General features: G+C 40.6%; 1 protein-coding gene across 2 annotated transcripts in view; it reads left to right on the top strand.

The window, feature by feature from the left end:
• Positions 1 to 17,206, top strand: part of ece2a (endothelin converting enzyme 2a) — an 84,744-nt gene extending 67,538 nt beyond the window's left edge. For both annotated transcript variants that reach the window (XM_020634118.3, XM_020634119.3), the window contains exon 4: positions 16,433 to 17,206. In XM_020634118.3, the coding sequence (XP_020489774.2) occupies positions 16,433 to 16,723 (291 nt within the window). In that variant the 3' untranslated portion in view covers positions 16,724 to 17,206. The remainder of the gene's footprint in view (positions 1 to 16,432) is intronic.
• Positions 17,207 to 23,605: the final 6,399 nt, after the last annotated feature.

The following is a 23,605-nucleotide window of genomic DNA, read 5'->3' as shown; positions in this document are numbered from 1 at the left end:
CACTCACTGGTTCACTCACTCACTCACTCACTCACTCACTCACTCACTCACTGGTTCACTCACTCACTCACTCACTCACTCACTGGTTCACTGGTTCACTCACTGGTTCACTCACTCACTCACTGGCTCACTCACTCACTCACTCACTGGTTCACTCACTGGTTCACTCACTCACTCACTCACTCACTGGTTCACTCACTCACTCACTGGCTCACTCACTCACTCACTCACTCACTCACTCACTCACTCACTCACTCACTGGTTCACTCACTGGTTCACTCACTCACTCACTGGTTCACTCACTGGTTCACTCACTCACTGGTTCACTCACTCACTCACTGGTTCACTCACTGGTTCACTCACTGGTTCACTCACTGGTTCACTCACTCACTCACTGGTTCACTCACTCACTCACTGGTTCACTCACTGGTTCACTCACTCACTCACTGGTTCACTCACTGGTTCACTCACTCACTGGTTCACTCACTCACTCACTGGTTCACTCACTGGTTCACTCACTGGTTCACTCACTGGTTCACTCACTCACTCACTGGTTCACTCACTCACTCACTGGTTCACTCACTCACTCACTGGTTCACTCACTGGTTCACTCACTCACTCACTGGTTCACTCACTCACTCACTGGTTTGCTGAATGAAGCCTCTTCTCTCCTGAAAAGGTTGTTTTCCTCGGGGAGGACTGTGTTCACTGTCTCCCTCACTGGACTGAAGCCACACACAGTCCATCTCTCTACAACTGCTTTGTTGACAGAGAGTGTCTGTTAATTGTTTTATTTATTGAATGGCTTTGCTGGCACTTGAATGGATGCGCTCTTTCAGCGATACTTTCTGTTGCTTGTAAGTCAGAGTGAGATCAAGTTTGAGTGCTGGAAGAGTGCTTCTTGTGGCTCGATGTAGGGGCTTAATATCCACATGTTTCCTTTTATGACAGAATGGTAATCAGGTGGACAAACTTCAGGTAAATACATCGGGAAGTAAATGTCATATTTAACACTCCCACTCAGGTGTTCTTGATTAGCTGAGAAGCAGTCTAATCAGGCAACAAGTGAAAACACCTGTGTGGGGGCCTAACTCTTCAACTGAACACTGCTGAGGTTAAAGGTGTTTGAAAGACTTCCATTGTGCAGTTATGTTTCTTTCTACTCCCATGTTGTTTGTGTTGAAGTGAACAAATATATTCAACATATTCCTAAAAACAGTTGAATTCGGTTCACTGAGAAATATTTCTGCTGTGTGTTATAGACAACTCTAAACTCAAAATTTCTGGACCCCTAATAGAAAAAGTACTTGCAGGGTGGGCGGTAAACTTTAACTTCTTAAAATATATTTAATAAGCAAGTCAGGACCAGTGTTAACCAGAGCTCTTGTTGTTTTTTGTTCCTTTCAGTTCTGTTTTTCTTAAAAGTCTGTCTAGCTGGAGCTTTAAGGGCCTGACTATGCAGGTTTGTATCATACCTTTATTTGTTTTAGTTAACTGCTGTTAGCAGCAGTTAATTTACAAGAAACTTCACACACCAACAAACTGCTATTGTGCATCTGTGAAAAAACATACATACAGAAACATCCACGTCCAGCGGTGTGTAAAGTCAAAGAGAGGACTGATTTCATTTCACCCGCTCTGTTAACCTCTTCCTCCAAACATGGTATCCCACGCTTCCAACCTCTCTCTCTATCTCATCACTTCTTTAATTTGGATCCAGTTCCTCTCTTCCCTCCCTCACATTCAGTACAGTCACACTACACTGGGCTCGAACCCATCACTCGTTCCCCAGGGTGTGCAGCGCTGACTGCCTGACTGTGAAGGCTCAAACACTTGCCTGGTGTTCTGCCGTATAATGAGACAGAAGAAGCGCAGTAAAATAACAGTTTCATGATCTAGTTTTTTAATGAGTGTCTGCTTGGTGCTTTGCTACGAGCTGCTTTATGATGTTGGCAGTTTTTCTGAAAGAGGGAGAGTTTCTATTTCTGCACATCTGGAAAGAGATGAAAGATAATCCCGGTGTTTAGGTAAACCCAAGGATCTGGTGGAGGTGGTCAACATATTCTCTCATGACTACCTTTCAGTTCAAATTGCACTCGCCTTTAACCTTTAAAGGACCACACCTGGTTCTCTAAATGTTGTAGATTATTTGGATCAAACAAATATTAACATTACTGCTAAAGTATTGCCAAAGGTTAAGGTTGAATCTATTGCTGCATTATCATGCTTCTCAAATGGCACCCTACCATTCAATGAGATGCGCCTTTGGCAAAAGACAAACACTCACTCGTTGAATGTACTCACTACAATTCTGCTCTGTTGGTCGTTTAGCAGCTTAAGCAGTCAAGGTGAACGACTTAAGGACCTTCCTGAGAAACCTATAAACTCATAGAAGAAATGGGCCGCCTGCATTTTCTCCCTTTGCTTACTGGGATTTATCCTGCAGGTATATTCAGCACACCTGCTGAAAATCTACTTCTCTTACTTTAAGCCACCACTGTACTTTAGATTCTTGATTTCTATCATCTCAGTTATTTCAACCTGGAAAAAAGAAAAACACTAAGAAGTAGTCTTTGCACTCATGATTGACACCTGCCACGCTATAAGATTTACAGTCTGCCATCGAGCCCTAATAAGCCCAGAAGGGACTCCATGCCGACCAATGAAAAGCTTGAAGTCTTCAGCCTCTGACACTAATTGCTCCTCCTGTCTTGTTACACCAACATACACAGCTGCTGGTCTTGACAAATACTGTTACAGGCTGTAAGTCTCAGGCTATAAGAGAAGACGTTGATGGCATGACTGGCTGCAGTAACAAATCTGATGTGAGTAAATGTGTGTATGTTAATACTCCTTAAGTATATGTTGCTTTGATCCCATTGGGTTTTAAGTGTTATTCTCTCAAATAATGCAACACATTGCCATCCAAACAACTTACATAATCTTACTTTTAAATAGATGAACTTCTAACAGGGTCCTTTCTCTTCACAGGATGTGGTGGAAACAGATTAAAGTACAGTAGCTGTGAGAAATGGAGGAGGTGACAAGAATTAGTTTTACTTTAGGGCCAAACACCTCGGGCTGCAGTTACGTTTCGTATTTCAACAGCACAAGTAGAGGAGCAGGCTTGGTTCTTTGCACCCAAACTTTAAGAATAAACTGAGCAGAAGTTGTTTCGATTTTTTTTTTTATCAGGTTGTCATGGAAACAGGGCTGCCCACGTCTGCTGCAGTCCTGTATTTTTTTTTATTGAAGTGTTTTCTACCTCTAATTCTCTCAACAGTTACTCAGTCAATTAGTGTTACAGTTATTCAGCAAAACTTACATAAAACAAAGTGATGCTAGAAAACTACAGGCTCTATAATGTGAAGCTCAGAAGTTCCACCAACTGTGAACTTAATGAAGGACACAGTACATGTAGCAGTGTCTTCTAGCCAAGCATGATAAATTGACCTGTTACAGTTATTACTTGAACACACTCTAGCATCAGTGTTTTACCCCAACAGGCTCATTGGTAGCAGTATACTACCTGTCTTTACTCCCCAATGGGAAACTATGAAAGTTAAAGACAATAACTTGCTGTACTGATGAGTAATTGTGCCTCATCGTAGTGCTAAAATTTGAATTTGAATTGTTGAAGACAGCAAGGGAAGAGAAACTATCCTTGTGGGATCCCCATGTTGTGACCTGTCGGGAAAGTCTTTCTTGGCATGTGGCCTGAATGCTGAGCCGGTAATGATTGCTGACACATTTTAATTCTAATCAAATAACACATTAGGGTCTACTACGGCCCACTACATTTTTTAATTCAACTCTCAATCATTCTTAGTCATGTTTTCACTGCAGGAACCTTTCAGGAATCAGTGTCTCTGGCTAGTTTCTGGTAACGATGATGGTCATTGGTCCGAAATGTCTTTTCATGTTATAAGCGATTTACGTCGTTTTAAAAGAGAGCTATCATTGTGTAATAGCTTCCACAGACGTTTCATGTTCATGTTGACATTTTTTTTTTTGGCTTAAGTTTTTGAGGCTTCCCTGCTCCAGCGGCCCAGTTAAGACTGTGTTAGTGTGCTGGAACCTCCGACGGGCTGTCCTGTCCCCCTTCTCTGTCCCGTAGGGGACCCCTCAGTAGCCAGACACACTGGCCCATTTAACTTCTTTTCCTGCCTCCCGCCTTCTCGCCTTCTCTCTCTGTGGCTCCCTCAGTCTCCTGCTGCTGCCAAACTCTCTATCTCTGTCTACTTTAAAGAACAGAGAACAATACTTTTACTGTCTTGGCTCTTGACTAAACCCTGACATCATTCTGTTGATTGACTTTTTCATTTCTGTCCGTGTAATGTATAATGCATTAGCCATTTGCAGCTAAAACATCATATACAGTAGCTAATCATTACCTGCTGTGTTGTTACCTCTTAGTGTTGCAAATGGAGGATTGCAACACAATAAACTAATTACCCAGTAGCTGCTGATGTAAGTCTACCCACAAGAACTTAATGGATAATTACAAAGAAGTGCGAGTAAGGGCTTGACAAGTGTAATAAGTGTCCTGGGTTGTACAAGGTAGCATCAGATTAAAACGCGGAGAAAACCGAGGAGCAGAGGGAGCGAGATAAAGCAGGCCAAAAAGAGGGGAACACCCTCCCTGCCTTTACTCCTCCTGCTTCTCAGCCAAACGTGTCACTGTACCAGCCGCTCATGTTTCGCTCCAGTTTGTGTGGCTCTTATTCCTCTGAGTGTGAGCAGCTCTTTAAATTGTTCTGAGGGGAAGATGAGATTTTTAATTACACATTCGCTGACTCTGTGCCTTTCCATCCAAAGTTTTTCTCAGAGCCTGCATCATTTTTTCATCATACTGCACCAAAATAGCCAGCAGTGCTTGATCATTTTTTGAATATTTGACTTCAGTGAAATGCTGATTTGTTTCTGTTAGGGCTACAGAGCAGTGACCATGGATAAGGCAAGTTTTTCACAAGATGAAAGACAACCAAATGGATGTTGGAGTCTGAAGTGTGTCTCTGTCTTTCTCCGCCGGTGTGAAAAGTAGTTCAGTAATCAAAGCAAGCCTCTCTCCGGTCCCCAATGGAAGGGGAGAAGGCAGAAAAGGGTGAGGAGGCAGCAAGAGGGAATGGATGAGATAAGGCGAGATAAAAGCCAGAGGTGGTTATTTTTGATGAAAGGGAAGAAAAGGAGGTTTTAATTTTAGCTTGGCGTGCCAAATCGCCATGAAGGGGGGGGGGGGGGTGGATGTGGCTGCTCGGTTAGACAGGGATCCATGGACACAGGACACACACACCAGCACTGACATTGCATCTCAGAGCGCGGGCACACTGCTGAGATTCCCCTGAAGACTGGAGTTTTCCCTCATTTTGAGGGTAATGACCAAGGCAGAGCGTTCAGGCTCTTTGTTAACGCATCAGCAGTGACCCATTTCAGAGGTTCATGTAGAGTCAAGATACGTATATGAATTCTCTTTCTTTGTCGAACTCCTGCTTTCACCTAAAGTCAGCACACTAATTAGACAATAAAAGATTTCCTGACACGCGCTTGTGCTTGTCGAGTTTTAAATCCCAGAGAAATGTTGCCTATTTCCCCTGCAAACATTCAGCACAGTTTGGGTGTTGTTAAGAGTTTTTTTTCTGCTGCTTGTTATCCCAAACTTTCTGGCGTTCTCCTCGCCTAATGAAGGCATGAGTTGAACTCCTGTGCCGCATGGTGTGTTTGTTTTGACAGGTGTCCCATTCTGACCTACATACATTACCCTGACCAGCGCTAAACCTTGTCTCCATGACAACAGGAGGTGTGAGGGAGGGATGCGCCCACTTGAAAAGGCAGGATGTTGTTGTCTTCCTACTGTAGCAACGAGCCTCCGCAAACCCACACAGCATGCACTCAGATATTCTTATCGGAGCAGAAATTCAAGAAAGTATCGAACCAAGAAATCTCAATTTTGGAGCAGCTTTTTCTGAATGTTCACCCAAACACAAGGCATGAGTGGATAGACATGTAGAGCAAAGGAGGGAAGGTCTCTGATGTATAATTAATCTGTGCAGTCGGTGGGCGGACAACGTGGGGTGTGAGGAGAGAGGGGGAGAGGAGAGTGGCTGAGAGGAAATTTGGGGGAGGAAAGGTGGGCGGGCGGGGAGTCGGAGGGAATCCATCTCTCTCACGTTTTTCCTCTTTATCCATCACTGGGGCTGTAAGTTAGGAAAAAAGGGGTCTGTATAAGTTAATTTGTGATGACTTTTATGCATGTTTATTGCGCATGGAGCAATAACAGTCGGGGAAAAATTTGATTTGATTTTTATCTGAATTAAGTTTTAGTATGGGTCATTGACTTTCTGTCAAATTCACAAGGGGACACAACCTCGAGGATGACACTTTGCTCGTGCAGCGCCATCCCACTCGCTCCGACAAAATTTACACTTCTACATGCATTCTGTCAAGCTTCTCAAGGCAGATGGAGCCTCGTAGCATTAACACTTTCAGGCCCTGAGGGGAGTCGTTTGTGGATAACAGAGGAAGAAGTGGTGGATGAAATAAGGACGGAGGGATGAGGGAAACTGAAGATGCAGAAGAGCAGATCTGCCTTGTTAGTAGAGCGGCATAGAGACCTCATTCTCTCCCCCCCCTCCTTTTCTCCCCTCCATGTTCCTCTCACCCACTCCTTTGCTTTCTTTTTTTTTTTTTATCTCCCCAAGACAGTTCCACGTTTTTTGCCATTCACATGCCTGGCTGCAGGCTATGGGTGAGGTGAAATGTAAAAGAGAAGAGGAGGGCGATTTTCAAATTCACATTCCTTCAGGGAGGGGAGGGGAGGGGAGGAGAGGAGAGGCAGGGTGAGAGCAGGGGAGGTCTGCATGAGACTAGTAAACAACCACAGTGAAGATGGGAGGGAATTTATAAATTATTATCTGAAATATGACCTACATAAAGAGTACACCACCTCCCTGCTTTTCTCTCTGTCCCAGTTCAAGTGTGCGTTCATTTGTGCGTGGTAAGTTTGTGCGCTTTGTGCCTGCGTGGGGCATTGTTTGTTTGCAGTATTTTTTGAGGAAGGCTGTAGGATGTGATCCATAAAAGTCTGCTGACCACAGATAGCACCCTGTTGTTGTTTCTACCCACTGATCAGCTCTGCATCACACACTGTCAGGTGGGTGCACAAACACACAGACCCACACGGACGATACACCTCTGCATGCCGCACATTTCAGCTTCCATCGTGGCCTCAGAACAAACAATAAATGAGTTTCATGTGGAAAGCCACTGTGTTTTCGGGGGTTTCGGGTTTAAATTCAGGTGACATTCTTTAGAGATGATCACAGGGTCATAAACTCTTATTGTTCGTGGATTTAGACGCAAAGCAGCTTAGTTAGCAGACTCTCATCAGTCATCAGTCACACTTCCTCTTCTTAATGATTCCCATGATATAACAAGTGATTGGAAATACATTTAAATAGACTGGCTTCGCTGTCCATCTTGATAACAGCAATACATCCTACATTTTTGCTTCTTCATCCTTTAGTTATTCATATGAGACTGATTTACCTTTCTATAGGTCAACTTGGCAGAACATTGCTTAAAAGTTTTCATACAGAAAGATTTAAATGGTAGGTTGCTGCTGTTGTTGTTCTGTCAGGGTATCCAGAGGTTTCCAAGATATTGTCCTTCATAGTGACACCTTACACGGGATAAGACAAGAAATTATCACATCCAAAGCTGAATTTTGTTACAGTCACCTCACAATTGTCAGGCTTTACCATTATTATTATTATGATTTTGGTGGGGGGGGCTTTAAATGTCTTTATTTGATAGCACAGTGATAGAGTAGGAAACCAGGGAGAGAGTGGAGAATGGCATGCGGGAAAGGAGCCACGGGTTGGGTTGGATTTGAACCTGGGACGCCTGCTTGGCGTATGATAGCCTCCAAACCTGTGGTGTTAGGCCATCGGCGCCCCAGATTATACCAATTTAATCTTCAAATTGAATCATGGCTTTAAGTTTTGTCTTATCAAGTTTTATAGGTTTTTTTTATTTTATTTTTATTGAATCCTAATTTGTTTGTCTGTTTAATATGAGGTCATATGTGTAGCTCCTGTAGGCCATTTGGCCTGTGATAGATGTCCTGGAGTCGTTTCAGATGGTCCCACTTAATCCTCAGGTGAGCATGTGGAAAGCTCCTGTGATGAACTTTCAGTTTGTGCCTTTTTCCCCCTGTGGAGAAAGCATTCGCAGATTTTGTCCTGTGCTCGTGCAAGTAGTGTTTTTTTTACAAACAACCTCGTCCTGCTTTCTTTAAAAGTCAAAAGCCTCACTCATCGACGCCCTTTGCTGTGAAAAATGTACCCAAGAAAAGGCTGTTCCAGCAGGGTGCTCCGTATGGCACCCAATCCATGAGAGTGGCTTCAGGCATTCATTGTGACACACAGAAATAATCAGTCTTGTTTCTAGATCATAAAGAGTGTCCCTCTCTGTAACCAGCTAATAACTACTCACACGAGACTTGAGCACAAGTAGGCTTTGTATCCTTATTTCAGCATTTAAGGACATCTCATGGTATTCAGCAGCAAATAGAGTTGAGGGTGTGTCAAAGTAAAGATGAAGGCTGTAAGGAATGGTTTGAAGCTCAAGATAAAAAGCCAGCAAGTGGCCTTTTTTTGGGATCTAAGATGTTAAACATTTCAGTTTTCTGAGACGATCTAGTGAACATGTGGACTGCAGTCACAAGTCTTCTATAGACATTTATTGATGCAGGAGAACTGAAACAGATGAGTGTGAGTTTACTGCTTTAGGAGCCTGAAACATACCTTTTATGTTTATTTCATGTACAGTACCTTAAAGCAAACCTCTTCTTACAGAGGAGATAATGGAGGGAACAGTGTGAGTACTGCTATTTGGTCAGTGAAAAAGAGATATTAAGGATTATCACCTGGAAAAGACAGCCTACAGAGAAATGTCATTGTCCTTGGATGGACAGCTGATCTTCTCTCTGAGTGATGCAGAAAGGTCAGACAGGGACTTGGACTGAAATATACAGAGCAAATATTTCAAAGATTTAATCAGGTGTATTTGTTCATCCCAATAAAAAGACTGTTCGGGGCATGTGTACCAAACTCATTCTTAATAGGCTGATAGAAAACGGCTACTTATGTCCTGTTGAGGCACTAAATAGTTGATGAAATGAAGATATATTTGGAATTAATATATAATGTTTTTCTTTAGCTGGATTTTAAACCCAACAAAATGCAGCATCAGCTCGACATATCATATCACTGCAGATTGTCAAAAAGTTACATAGACCAAGAGACTAATGGCAGCATGTTAACACTACTACTCAGCTTTTCTGGGGAGTAAAATTCCTATAAATTAAAATTGTAGTATATTGGCTGTGAGATATTTCAAACCTCGTGACTTCCACAAATTAAAGATTGAGCTGAGCTTTCCTTGTCATGTATATTTCAAGCGATTACCTGGCTTTCATTTTTGTACCCAGAAAATCGTCTTTTTCCAAATAATAACCTGCTCTTAAAAGTAGAGACGGGGCCTGTCTCGAGCACCCAGACTGGATAATGGTTTAAGGTTCTTTCAAGAGTCTCTGGAGATAAGGAATCAAAGTAAAAGACACAAATTGAATTTTAGCCTGATGTTGCTGGAGAAAAAAAGTTATAGGATTTACACATTTTTTGCAATTCATCCTCAGGAATCATAAAATTGTTCACCAAATATAAGAACAATCAAGAACAAACCAATAAAAATATGACACTTATTATATACAAAGAAAAAATAACTAATTTTTATATAATTTATTATTAAGAATGTTTTAAAATCAGGATTATCTGTACATATCTTGGTACCAGCCCATTGACTACTTAAAATATAATGGGATAAGATAAAACTGTGAACCTGCTGGTGTGGCTGTATGAAACAGCGAGGATTATTAGGATACATGGTCTGGGCTTCAGTGTCACCTGCACCAGATATCATTGAAGAACATTGAATTACTGTGAAGCAGTTTCACTAAAATACAAAAATGTCTACCTACTGGTTGTGCAAGATTTAAGGTCAGCAAACCAACAACGTCTCTAGAATTCATCTGCTTGGGAATATAAATGTCCGTATGAAAATTTCAACGCAGCACAATTGGTAAAAAAACAAACAAAACCTGACTCCTCTGATCCCCAGTAGAGATAAATTTGGGCATGACAAGTTTCTCTTTAAGAATCAGCGGTATCAACCGTAATGGAAAACTTAATGATTATTAACAGAAATATCCTCAAACATCTTGAAACAGAAGTGGGCCTACCTGGAATTCCTAAAGGGGGATCTTGACTCTTGATCTCATATTACCTCTTTGTTTCACTCCGCTCAAGACAGGTCGGGTCACTTAGATGTGAGCCTCCGCGACCACACTGAATAATTTAGCAGAGGCCATGTTGTTGTGTGTGTGTGTGTGTGTGTGTGTGTGTGTGTGTGTGTGTGTGTGTGTGTGTGTGTGTGTGTGTGTGTGTGTGCGTTTCTGTCTGGGTGTGTGACTCAGGGAACCATGTTGTGTTTGTTGAGGAATAGAACCCGTTCACTGTGAGTGTGTGAAGGTGGTGCTAACAGAGAGGTTTCCTCTGTCCTCTTCGAGAAGCCCCATGGCCCACTTAGGATCAGTTTACTGATGTCTGACTGAGAGGGGGCGGACTGAACACTGACTCAGTGTTTTGGGGATGTTGTTTCATCACTCCAGTGTTTGGGTGTCACAGCCAGCCAGCTCTCACACACCTGTTGACTAAGATAAGAGGCTGCACGTGTCATTTCTGGATTTGTCACAGCTTATTTGGAGCACAAATCTGAAACAGACCTGCCACTGTTGATCCTTTATCATAATTATTCCACCGTTCTGATGCGTGGGTTGATCATTTACATAGTACCAGAGACATTGTCGTAGTGCTCGTGTTTATTCACACACAGCAATTATAATTATGATTCACCACACTCGGTGCATCATCCTCCTCCCCGAAAGGAATTTCTGCATTTGCCTGATTGTGAGAAACTCGGGCAATAATGTATCCTCCAAACACGTTAAGTGGAACTGGGTGATGTGATGTATGTCAGTATGTTTGAAATCTTGTAAACATGAGTGAACTTCCTGTTCAAACTGTCCTCCACCGACTTATCTGACAGGCAGACGTAGTCCTACTTGAGGTGTTTGATATAGCTCAGTGTCCTCTTGAATAACAGTGACGGCATTACACTGCACAGGTACAGAGGGTGCACCTATACATCTCAATGTCATGAATAATGGCTGAGGTTGTGAAGTCAGGATGGTGCACTTTGTTTCACCGGGTTACATTTTCACAAAAGCATCTGGAGGGCTCCACCTGAAATGTACTTTGACTCTTCTTCCTGGTTTCTGAAGTAGTTCTAAGGACAATGCCATAATGCATTTTGTCTCTCAGAAAAAGGGATATGAAGTTGTCTACTTTTATCATTAGTATTAAACCACATTTATTTCTGGCACTGACAAAAATAAGAACCCTTTCGTATGTGAATAGGTCACTTACTGTAGTTGAACTACAGTTAAACAGAATCAACCCTAGTATCTGCAGAGTGTATTAGCATCTTTAATCTATGTTTTCTGTATATTAAAGTCTTATTCAGTCCAGCAATTTTCAGCAGAAAAAGCTTCATATGCAACCCTACTCAACCTGCACAGTAGCATCGGGCAGACAGACGGATTTGTTGGAGAATGTAATATCTGTAAACCCATAATTTGACCACAAGTCAAAGTTAAACCAAGGCGGCCAGCTTTGAGGACTATAGTCTCTGTACATGGGGCGCGGTAACTACCCTCTAGCTCATCAGCGCCCCTCACTGTGGTATTTCTGATTCTTTCTTTTTTTTTTCACATTAGGAGGTCAATAAGACAACAAAAGGTTCAGCACTTGATGGTCAGATAAAAGGTAGGGTTAACCTTGTATCTTAATTTAGTCAAGTTAGATGGATAAAGGTAGTAGTCATTTTCAAAAGTAAAACCGAAACGACATAAAACATCTGAAGAGCTGTCGTTTATATCTTTCAGCTGATGTGTCTAACATTTGTTTCTTGCCTCTGGCTAGCAGGGTATAACAAGTAAAGCTCACAGTTTTTGAGAGAAGGTACACCAGAGGTTGTGCTGTGTCATATGTCTCTTCATAAAAACTGCAATTAAGGAATAAATATGTTGTTTTCTGTGTACAGGACATTCGTTTTGTTAGGAAAAGGCTAAAATATCTGGACCACCTCTTAAATGTGAAAAATCAAGGTTTAAAAAATCAAATGAAATCCACTATCCTGTAAATGGCCTCTCCGCCATGTTTTGGTTAAGAGCTCCCTCTTGCACATCACTCCACCCTTTTATCTCCTATTTCTGTGCATTGAATTACTCATTTTATCCCATATTCAGAGACCCCTCCACCCTAGCTCTCGCTTTTGCTCCATGTCACAGAAGAGAGTGAATAATTCATGTCTGGGCTGCTTGCTGGTGGAGTTGAATCATGTGAGCCGAGCAGCATACACGTGCTCGTCTCAGAGCGACTCTTCTCTCCAAAGAAGTCGAGACAGCATCGGCGGGAGCCACTGTGCTCCTCCACAGCTCACTTTAGAGACCACCACTACTACTTTACCCTGGATACATGACAGGATCATCCCCTCTTTCTGACAGCCACACGTGAGCTCTGCCTTCAAAGGCCAGGCATGGAGCATCCCCATGGAGAGACCTTGTATGAGCTTCTCACTCTATATTTATACACTGCATCTACAGTGTGCGACGTTCAAGTGTCATAATTATCTCATAAATGATGTCTCTAGAACTGATTTGACATGTTTGTATCAGGAAATCATTCACTTGGAGCAGTAAATGTCCATGTGGTGTTGACTGCTCTGTTAAATTGAAACACAAACCGTCTAACAGGAGGGTCACCTACTCGCTGTCTCCAGAGCTTTCAACTCTATCTCACAGGTCTTCATCAGTACATGAGTTTACTCAATTGTGATACCTCACTAGTCCTTACCTGTTGAAATGATTGTTTAACTCAATTTTAGAGATTATAAATGATGTTCTTTATATTTGTGAAGAGTCTCAGGTAAGTCTTAACTGTTAGAAGTGAAGTTCTGTAACCTTGGTCCAAAGCTAACTTTACTTCAGTTTTATATTTTTTGATCCTTTTACTTCACTACATTTTGGGGTCGGCTGTGGCTCACTTGGTAGTTAGTTGTCTCAGGTTGGGGGTTCGATCCCTCCTGCAGCAACATGTCCGATGTGTCCTTGGGCAAGACACTTAACCCTGAATTGCTCCCACTGTTTCGTCGGTGGCGGCGTGTGAATGTTCATGAATAAGATTAGTTAGTGTGAATAGTTGTGAATGAGTAGATGTGACATGCCGAGAAAAAGAGCTTTGAGTAGTCAGAAGACTAGAAAAGTGCTATTCAAGCTGAAGTCCATTGACTATTTACCATTAAACTTTTCTGTCCATGGATTTAATAACAGCTTTATCTGGTTATTATAACAACAAAGCATCATATAGTAACATAATGTATTACATTATAGCTCCATATTTACCAGCTTCATACAAGGATGTACACAGTATGAATCAGTTAAAATATAATCCAGTGATTTATATATGTATATATTATTTATATATATATATATATATATATATATATATAAATCTGAAATAGTCCACTCTGCAACAACAGATAGGCAACCTTTAGTTATGGTACTGTACGGTTTTGTAACCTTGCCAACAGCGTCTGTCTTTGTTTCGTATTTTCAAAGTGTACTTCTAAATACTAGCTTATGTTAGCCTTAAGCCATAGCTACAGTAGGAACACTGTAAGCTGTAATGTACTGTTCTTTTGAAAGCCTGAAATGGTCCGTCTCCTTGGTTTCTGAGCCACATGTTCTGCATGTCGTCATGATCACAATAATCTGAGGTCTCACCTTTTGTCTGTCTGCTAATGTGCACTTGTAAGTGCAGCATTATTGGCTGCTGACACAATGATTCAAAGAACATCCTTTGTTAGCTCATTTGCTGCAGGCTTTCCTGCAATCGTTTTTTTTTTTTTGTTTGTTATATATATCTTTTAGCCTTATAGAGTATTTTAAAGGTTTAAGTGAGGGCACAGGTCATTTGTGTTCAAAGCTCCAGAAGTAGTGTGAGACAACAATAACCTCTAAACTAGAAACCTGCAAGCTCAACATGGCAAGCTCTGAGAACGATTTGGGTTCTTTCATTGTATGGCTTAACAATATGAGAGGCATATGTGTATAAACGTACATTACAACGTTGTAAGGACAGTGGTTAACTACGTGTCTCTACATGTTGGATCATCTCTAACATGTAGACACATGCACAATCTGTAGGCAAATAACAGGGTTTTGGAGTGGGAAGCGTTCTGTTTGTTGTATGAGAAGTAGCAGCCTTTTATAGGGATTTGATTATTAGCAGGAAAACAGTCCGTGTGGAGGGCAAAAGACGTGGAGCACATAGGCCGTAATGAAATCCTGGCTTCCTTTCAGGCATTGATTTTACTTTATGTCTATGAGCAGACAACTGTGTGCAAATGTAGCAAACAAGCTGCTCCTAGAAGTCCTCTCTCAGCTCCAACTCCATTCAAACTGCTACTCTGCTCCAAGGCAGCGCACAGTAAAGAAGGAACTCCTTTATCACACACCACTGGCTACACAGGAAGCCCTGAAAAATGATCCATTGCTCCCAAAGGCTGTATCATAGTCAGACATTAGCTGATTGGCTCATATATTGCATTCATTCTCAATTTATTTGTCACATCGTTTTCGAAAAGTAACAGCATGCAACGGTGACACCGGACTAAACTAGCTCATCCCCGCACCAGCCGCTTTCAGCTAATAGACTGCCTGTGGTACCGGCAGGCACCACCTCTAGGGTACGATGAGCAAAATGATGCCATGATTTCATTAGATTATGCTAATGGTTGCCCAAGAACAAGTTCCCTCCCAACACTATTTTGTCATGGCACTATTGTTTCATCCTGGGCTTAACGCCAAACAGCTTCATTGAAAATGATTTAAAGATGTACAAACAACCCAATGAGTTAGTTTTCTCCTTAGAGCAGAATGATGTAGGGTCACCAGATTGGGGATTTAAATCGACATCAAGTCAAAGCCTTCAGTGCACAACTTTTAAAATAAATAGATACATAACAGCTGGTTTTATGCTCGCTTGTTGTGTTTCAATCTGCTGTGTGCCTGCAATAAAGCAATATGTTGACCTCGTTTACATGTTTGTTGCTTGAAATACTAAAAGTTTGTTGCCCATAGCTCAGTGTTCTGCAGTTTGTGTCCTTTCACTCCCACACACACTTCTGTCTCTGGAGAAACTCCAAGCCTAACTCTGTGCCTCTGCACGCTTGTGTTTGTGTCTATTTGTGTGTGTGTGTGTACTCTTGTTTGCCTGAGCTCTGCAGTCCTCTGAAGCTTACTGTGTCCTGATGCACACGTGTTTCTCACTCCAAGCACCAACACACTGTAGTGTTGATGGACCTAGAATAACAATTATTCATATGGAGAGACCCTCATGGTTTTTGGTGCCGTCACACTGTGTTATCAGTCCACTTGGCTGAGCAGCCAGCACTGTGGACTTACAGCTTGCCGCTAACTCTTGGCTAACAGAGAGGCAATGCATGTGCAGGATTGGAAAAATGCCAAATTGAGGGAAATTGATATTTGACAGTGTTCTTCTGTTACATAGGTGAAGTCGCATTGCACGATCTCTTAACAAATAATTCAGTTTTTATAGTTTTTACAACTTTCTTTTTGAGGACTGCATCAAACCTAAAAGTTTTCTTAAAGGAAGTATGAGTTGAAAACAAATTATTTTTGTAGATCTAATTTTCCCTTATGATGCCATTGTAATGTAATTATCACATGTGGATGGCAAAAAAACAGTAATAAGATAAAGATGGTTGTAAACAAACCCCAAAGCTATGTCTTCTAAATGAATTATATCAACCTGGGACTTTGTTTACAATGTATATGATTATCTGAGTCCTCATGCTTGTTCTCCGGAAGGTCCTGCAATATCATGTTTACCAAACTGGCAACAAGGCACCTGAGTAATTCAACCATGTAGTTTTAGCATGTAGATCCCTTTACAACCTGCAAGAATCTATACAAAAATAATTGCATTCAATATGTATTTCTGTTTCCTCTGCAATGTTTATATGATGTGAAAATATGAAATTAATCAAATGTGCCTGATCAGCATTTTTGAGTTAATTATTGCGTAAAAGTCCAGCTTTTCATATTCAGTTATCAAACATAGAAAAGATCTCAGTGAAGATTGAAGACACTATGAAGGAAACCGTTAGTAGAGGATGTTTTGGTACTCATTTCTAATAACGTTCATCTTCTCTGTTTTTGTTTTCCCAGATCAGTCGCTGTTTGAAGCCTGGAGGACGCTTTGTCTCGGTCACCTTTGCCGATCCCTTCTTTAGGAAACGTCTCTATGCTAAAACTGATTATAACTGGTCTATCAAGAAGTACAGTTATGGAGAAGGCCTGGAGTATTTTGTTTATGTTATGACCAAAGGAGAGGAGCTCAGCCCTGAAGATGCAGCTCTGGAGAAAAAGCTACTTGAAGAAAGTAAAGACCAACCTACAAGGGTCTCCACATATCAACATGAGGATGAGGAAGACTTCATGTCTAATATAGACTTGTAGATTAACTCAATTATTTGAATGAATTGTAAAAAAAAAACATGTACCCAAAGATTAACAAGTAAGTTTGACCCATGATAAAGGCCCTACAAACGTCTCACCAAAACAACACAGAATTCTTGTATGACCACTACCATTCCTCTAACTTTTATTATTAGCTTTTTTTTATACACTTAACTTTTATTATTAACTTTTTTAACAATTGGGTTAGAAATAGACCTTCATGCCAGGAATAGTTAAAGGTTACTTAAAAGTATTTTCCAATGAAGTCTTTCCCTGTTGGTGATTTGTTTTTATTGTATTTTTATACTGTCAGCTTGATTGCCTTCATTATGGACTGATATGAACTCAAGTCAAGAATCATCATTGAACTTTTTCCTCTGTCTATGTTGTTATATTCTGAGGCTGCTTCTATCAGCTTCTGTTCTTGTGCGGTTCATAATTGAATCCTTCATCTTTTATAAAGCAATTTTACATCTCACAGTCTTTAACTGTTCTGTCTTTTCTTCACATAGATTCAACAGTCTGATTCTGTAGTGCAGGACAAGCCTGCAAGTGTTACACATTAGCAAGACAAACTGGCATGTCTAGACACAGTACATAAGAGCAGCACCAGCCTGCATGTAAAATCAGTGTTAAAGCTTATTAATATGTCAGTCATAGTCCCCCCTTCTTTTGGGGGACTGCGCCATGCCTGCTTTGGATTCCTGACAAAAGCTGCTAATGCAGATTCACAGTGTTTGACACAGCTGTCGAGCACGAACACTGGGTGTGTACACACACGATCATTCAAGTGATAGCTCACTCTGCGTGTTATTTGTTGAGGAAACATGAGATGAGTCTCAGGTCCTGTGCTCTCTGCTGCTTAAATATAGACCAGAGAGACAGCGAGGCCTGCAGACAGGCAGGAAGGCTGATGACTGGAGGGTGGTGGGGTGTGTGTGGTGGGGGGGGGGGGGGGGACCACGTTGATAAAGTAGAAATCATTTATTTTTAATTCTCCACAGAGATCTAATTACCGCCTATTTTTAAGACTTGAAAAAAACGTGAGCAATCTTTCAGAAAGCTCTTCTTTCTTTTTAACGCTTGTGTAACTTGATAAGTCCATTGTTGTTGGCAAAAAAAAGTTGTGCCCACGAGAGGTCTTTTCAGTAGATTATCACGTTTATATGAACAGCTTTTCTGTAGGATGGATTCTGTTGACACTGCTATTCTTTAGCAGTACAGTAGTTAGCTAGCTAGCCAATTGAGACTTGACTCGTCTTGAGCCCATGACTTGGTTAGTTAAGTTATCGCTTGCTGACTTTTATGTTTCAAACTGACCACTTTTCAAATGTTCAGGATGCTGTTTTGATGAGCCTACATGATAACCGGACAACTCTGCCTTGCAAAGGAAAGTAGAGCATGCTTGTCGAGACATTATTTCAGCTTTTATTCTCTTATCATCATCCTCCGAACATCATTCTTTTCTACCCTCTTTTCTTCAGTTAGGCTTGTCTAACAGCCATTTCCTCCCTGTCAACATTTAAATAGATTGAAATTCTGCAGTCCTCACTTTTGTTTTTTTGCTCTCTTAGCTGGACTGACTGATGTGCAATGGCAGACACCCCAGCAGTTAGATTTAACTTGACTGGACTTAAGTTACATAACCACAGAGCAGGGCACAGGCCTCATGCAGGAGAGATTTAGTCATCATTTTTCTCTTAAGCAAAACCTTTTTCCGTCTTATGTGCAGTTTTTTTTGGTTTCCTCAGCTGCTCACCTGAGTCATCCAGGTGTCTGTCTGAGGCCATGATTTAATATAGTGTGTATTTATGTATGTATGAGATAGCAAGAGCCAGAGTTTTCTCTCCTGCTGCTAATCATCCTCCATGCTCTGTCGCCCAAGGGCAGCGACAACACTAATGTACTGCATGCTCGATGCCTTTCTAAGTCTGCCTCAGTGTTTCTGTTTCTCTTTTACTCTTAGGCACTCTTCTCTCCACCAGCAGCACCACTGTCCTCTGTGTCTGCATCGATCGGCCCTGAGAGCTGCGTGTGTGGGTGTTATGTGAGGACTTGTGCAAGTCAAAAGGTCAACTGCATAGCCTACTTAACAAACATCTCTGGGTTTTATTTTCCACATTGTGTTACTTTGTATTCACACTGAATCCTGACAGCACATCAGCAGTTTTGTACCCCATTGCTCTTCCTATAGTTTACTTACTGCTAATGCTCTCAAATTGTCCTCCCTGTTTCTTAAAAGGAAACTCTAATTATTCAACCAAGATCCCATGTGTAGTTTTATCAAATAGTTATTCAAATACTTATTACTAACCTAGATAACTTCATATATACCTAAAGCAAGTCCTACAGTCTATGGTCCAACCAGGCAAGAATCTTGAGCAGTAAGACGATATATAAGCTGTAAAGAAACTCCAGGTAAGTCAAACTTAACCCAAACTGCCTGTGGTTAACATCAGTCGATTTGAAAGGAGATTTTGATTGAATAACTTTTGTTTAAAGGAAGAGATAGTTTCCTTTTTTCCCAATGAAGACGCCCTGACATGATTTTAGCTAAATGAATAGGCTAGTACTGAACTGGACCTGCTCTATCTTTGCAAAGTTTCCAACACTTTTCCCTTGTTAACATGGACACCAACATATGGATTTGCAAGATTGATATACTGGACATTTTATATGACTCACAGCACTCGATTTGAAGAGGACATATTATACCCCTTTTCCACCTTTTAAAACAAGTCCCCTGTGAATCAAGCACCAGAGGAGGTTTGTGACCCTGTATAAACCAGCTATCTCAGAACGCTCCGTTTTGGTGTGTGTCTCTTTAAATGCAATGAGCCCCCCGGAGTTTTCTTGGTAGACATCACTCCTCTGTAGCGGGGATAAAAATGGCGGACGTACGCAAAAGTTTTGCTCTAGGCTGGGGGTGGAGTCCATCAGTGGAGATACCAGGGGAGGGTAGGGGATTGTTTTACCAGAGTCCCACTGTGATGTCACAAGGAGAGCAAATTTGAAACAGAGCATTTTTCGCTGTGTTGTAAGACTTATGCAGACCACAAACAAAGGACTGGATGGATTTATTTCACATTTTGTGGGCGGGTAGATACGCGGGTAACCCAAATACAATATATGTGCTGTAAAAGTGGATTTTTTTTTACAATATGTCCCCTTTAAAGGACAAGGAAAAATGTATCATTAATGATGTGAATACATTTGACATAACTCATTTGCAGAAAAATTCAGCAAATTTCAGAGACAAATCAAGGTGAACAAAATTGACAAGAAATCACTACATATCCATTATGAAACCTCAAGCACAACCAGACTGGCGGTTGAACAGCCATCTGCCGAAACTGTTAGGCTTGGAAAGCGATGGGGGGAAATGCAGAGAGAAATAAAAAGAGACAAACAAAGCAACAATGAATAAAACAGATTAATAGCTACAGCACCAGTAATAATGGCAAAGTATTAGCTGGAACAACAATGTATGATAATAGACTTACCATTCTAATATTAACATTAGCAACTATAATGACTATGGAACTTGGAGGACTGATCATTTTAATTACAGAAGTTGAAGCATAGGGAGCAGCTCTAAGATTCACATTAACATTTATTATAATGATAATAGATATAAGGCTGATATTAAGAGTTAGTAGCACTTGGAGTCAAACAGATCCACAGCAGCAGGCCGTCCACACAAATGATCCAGAGAAAACATATGATTAATAACCTAGATGCCTAGATATTTACAGATGGAGACAGATTAAATTGTGAACAGATGTAAGAGAAAAAGAGATAAAGTCCTTACTATTCGCTTTATCAAAAAGGAAAGTATTCAATGACTTTGGTACATGAGCCTGTGAATAAGGACACATTGATCATATCTGGTATTGAGTTAATAACTCAAATCATTCTACAAAGATGTATTTAGAATTATCTACAGAGATCCAACATAAACCATCATGGGCAACTAATGGAAAGTTTTCCTTAAGCAGCTTGGTTAGAATTGGGTAAAGTTTAGTTGGGATTGGGTCTGAGTTTTATGATGTGATTGATTGGATGGGTTAAAAAGAAAAACTTTTTTTTTTTCTTTAGACTATATTTTCTTCTATGACTCAAAAAATAATCCCTATACTAAATGATGTGCTTGTTAGCAAATGAGTCTTCCCAGTTCTTTAAATTTCAGCATGAAAAGGCTGGATGTAGCAATGCTGCTGAATATGTTTATCTCAGCAATCACTTTGATTTTTTCAACTTTATTGTAATCAATTATAATACAAAGTCTCAAATGTAGACCCAAGATAGAGTAAACCATTAACCTACAGTCAGTTGCGATAGACCAGCATAGACAGGATGGGGGAATCAACATCTCTTTGTGTGTTTTAAACCAGTGTGCACCAGTTGTAGCAAAGACTAAGAGAAAGCTCTGCACTGCTTTCAGCAGCTCTGTATATCGTCCTGTCTCCCTTGGGGCAGCATAATGGCATAATATACTGTATGTCAGGCTTATGTAACTGTGGAGGAATATTAATGGATGTCCACTTAGGATGGGGCAAAAGTTGAATCAGATCAAAGCTGTTTGTCCTCACTGCACATGTTCAGCTTGACCCATCAACAGAGGGTTTGTGTTAGCTGTCAATGTGTGTGTGTTTAAAGACAACAGAAGAGGAAACAGAACAATGGCACTTAACATGTACAGTGGCTTTAGCCTTGTGTTTGTTTTACACACCTACGTCTGTGTGTCTGCCATGAAGCATGCTTGTGTTTCACTCTTTCTGTGCAGAAACCATACCATACAATACACATACATCAACATACTCATACATCGACATACACATACATTCCATAATGGCTGTGCTTTAGGGGGTCTTCTAAACCCTTTTCTGTCTTGGTCCTGTAACAGTCTGAACCCTCAGACCATCAGCTGGGTCAGAACAGGAGCCTCAGAGACCTAAGCTAACAGTCACCTGACATCTGACCCTTAACCAGCAGACAGACTGGTTGCTCTAACCTTCATCAAATCAGTGGATTATAATAATTCTCTAGCTTCCCTGAGCCTGATGGAAATGTAGCAGTTTGACCATTAACAATAACTCTGTTTTCATAAACCCAAATTGACCTCAACGTTATACAAATGGCCAGAGCTCACAACACTCAGATAAAAGTGTCATACTGAGCTGTGCTGATCAAATCAAACTTCAGTGTTATATAATATATGTTAATACGTTAATGATATATATGTATTTATTTGTCATTTATAGCCGCCATTTTCCCAAACAGAACAATGTGTAATATAATTGTTCTGTATTCTTTTTTTCGTAATATTTTATTAAACAAAAACATATCTTTTCGTAAACTATTGAACTGTAGAGGTGCTGCTGCTGCTGCTGCTGCTGCTGCTGCTGCATGTCTCAGCCATAGGTGTCAACTCAAGGAGAGCCAGACTCGCTGATAACAGGCTTAACAATCTTTGGCCGTAGCGTTTCATTAACTTTGTAAATTAAACATGGTTGCATCAACGGAAATCCACCAAACATTTTTTGAGCAGTAAAGAAAATATATTTTCATCTAGAGGTTTAGAAAGTCATTGTAAATTAATTCAACTGTTTCAGTACAGCTATGATCATAGTTGACAAACGTGTTTTTTAAGGTTGTTGTAAAAGTGGATTAAAAAATAAATCAGCACCTGAAGCTCCATGGATCAAATTAGATCAGTAAAGTTTGAATTTAGCAACATCAACAAAAAAATGAAATTTTCAATGAAGTGTTACAAAGTGACGGAACATTTGTCAGTTACACATTGAAGTTTAAGGATGTTAATCTGAGTACCTATAACTGTTCTTTATTCATTATGCAATTACTTAGTACTTCTCCGATCTTCCCACATATCATATCACTGATATCATGAAACATTAGTTCCAAGTTGAGATCATTTGACCCTGTCTCAGAACGCACTATGTTACCGTTGTCAATTGTTAAGCCATATATAATCTAAAGCAATTGTTCTTGTCCTGATTATGATTTAAGGATAAATATATTATTTTGATATAAGAATAATCAGCGGGATTCTTGAGTCAGAAATGCAAAATGATTTAAACACTAATCACTACTCTAACACGTTATCACAAATCTTTGTAACACTGCAGGAAGAGCAGAAGTGCCACCCGTCTGTTTTACTGTCAAAATCACATCTACAGTCACAAACATGACAGGGGGAGAGAGAGGTGGAGCAGAGCTAACACCGTTCAATATTTGCCCAAATATGTCCATCCTGTTCCGGCCATCTAGGGCTGCCCATTATTTTGAAAAGTGTAATTATCCATGAACACTTACACGCATGCACTCACAAGCGCACACACCCACAACAACAACCTGATCGATAGCACTACGTGTTCATTCAGTGCAGAGCTGATGTTATCAGGACAGTCAATAATCTGGTGGATGGGAATGTGGTCAGCTCCACTGATCACACTCTGTTGTTGTTGTTGTTGTTTTTAAAGTGAAAAGCAGATCTGTGTTCATGCCCATGTAGCTTTTTATAGAAACCATGGATGTCTTTCCAAATGGTAAACAATGATGGTGACAATATGTCATATCTGCAGGAGGATTTCAAGGAAAGTTCTTTAGTGTTATTACAAGAAAATGCATTTTTATTTAACTGTTATCATTGTGCAGGTTTGTGCGCGTCGTGTGTAAAACAGGTGATATCAGCTGACAAAATTTCCCGATTGACACTGCTAGCAAAAAATATATTTTTTTAACTTTTTATGATCTGACAGTTTCTCCTGATTTAACAGATCTGTTCGTAATATACCAGTGCTAGATCCATGCAGGGTACTTAAGCCTCAGCAGGTTCTCCAAGAATTAAGTGGCTAAGTT

This window comes from Labrus bergylta, chromosome 4 (assembly GCF_963930695.1).
Source record: "Labrus bergylta chromosome 4, fLabBer1.1, whole genome shotgun sequence".
Classification (NCBI taxonomy): Eukaryota; Metazoa; Chordata; class Actinopteri; order Labriformes; family Labridae; genus Labrus; species Labrus bergylta.
This window is presented reverse-complemented; position numbering and strand designations above follow the sequence as displayed.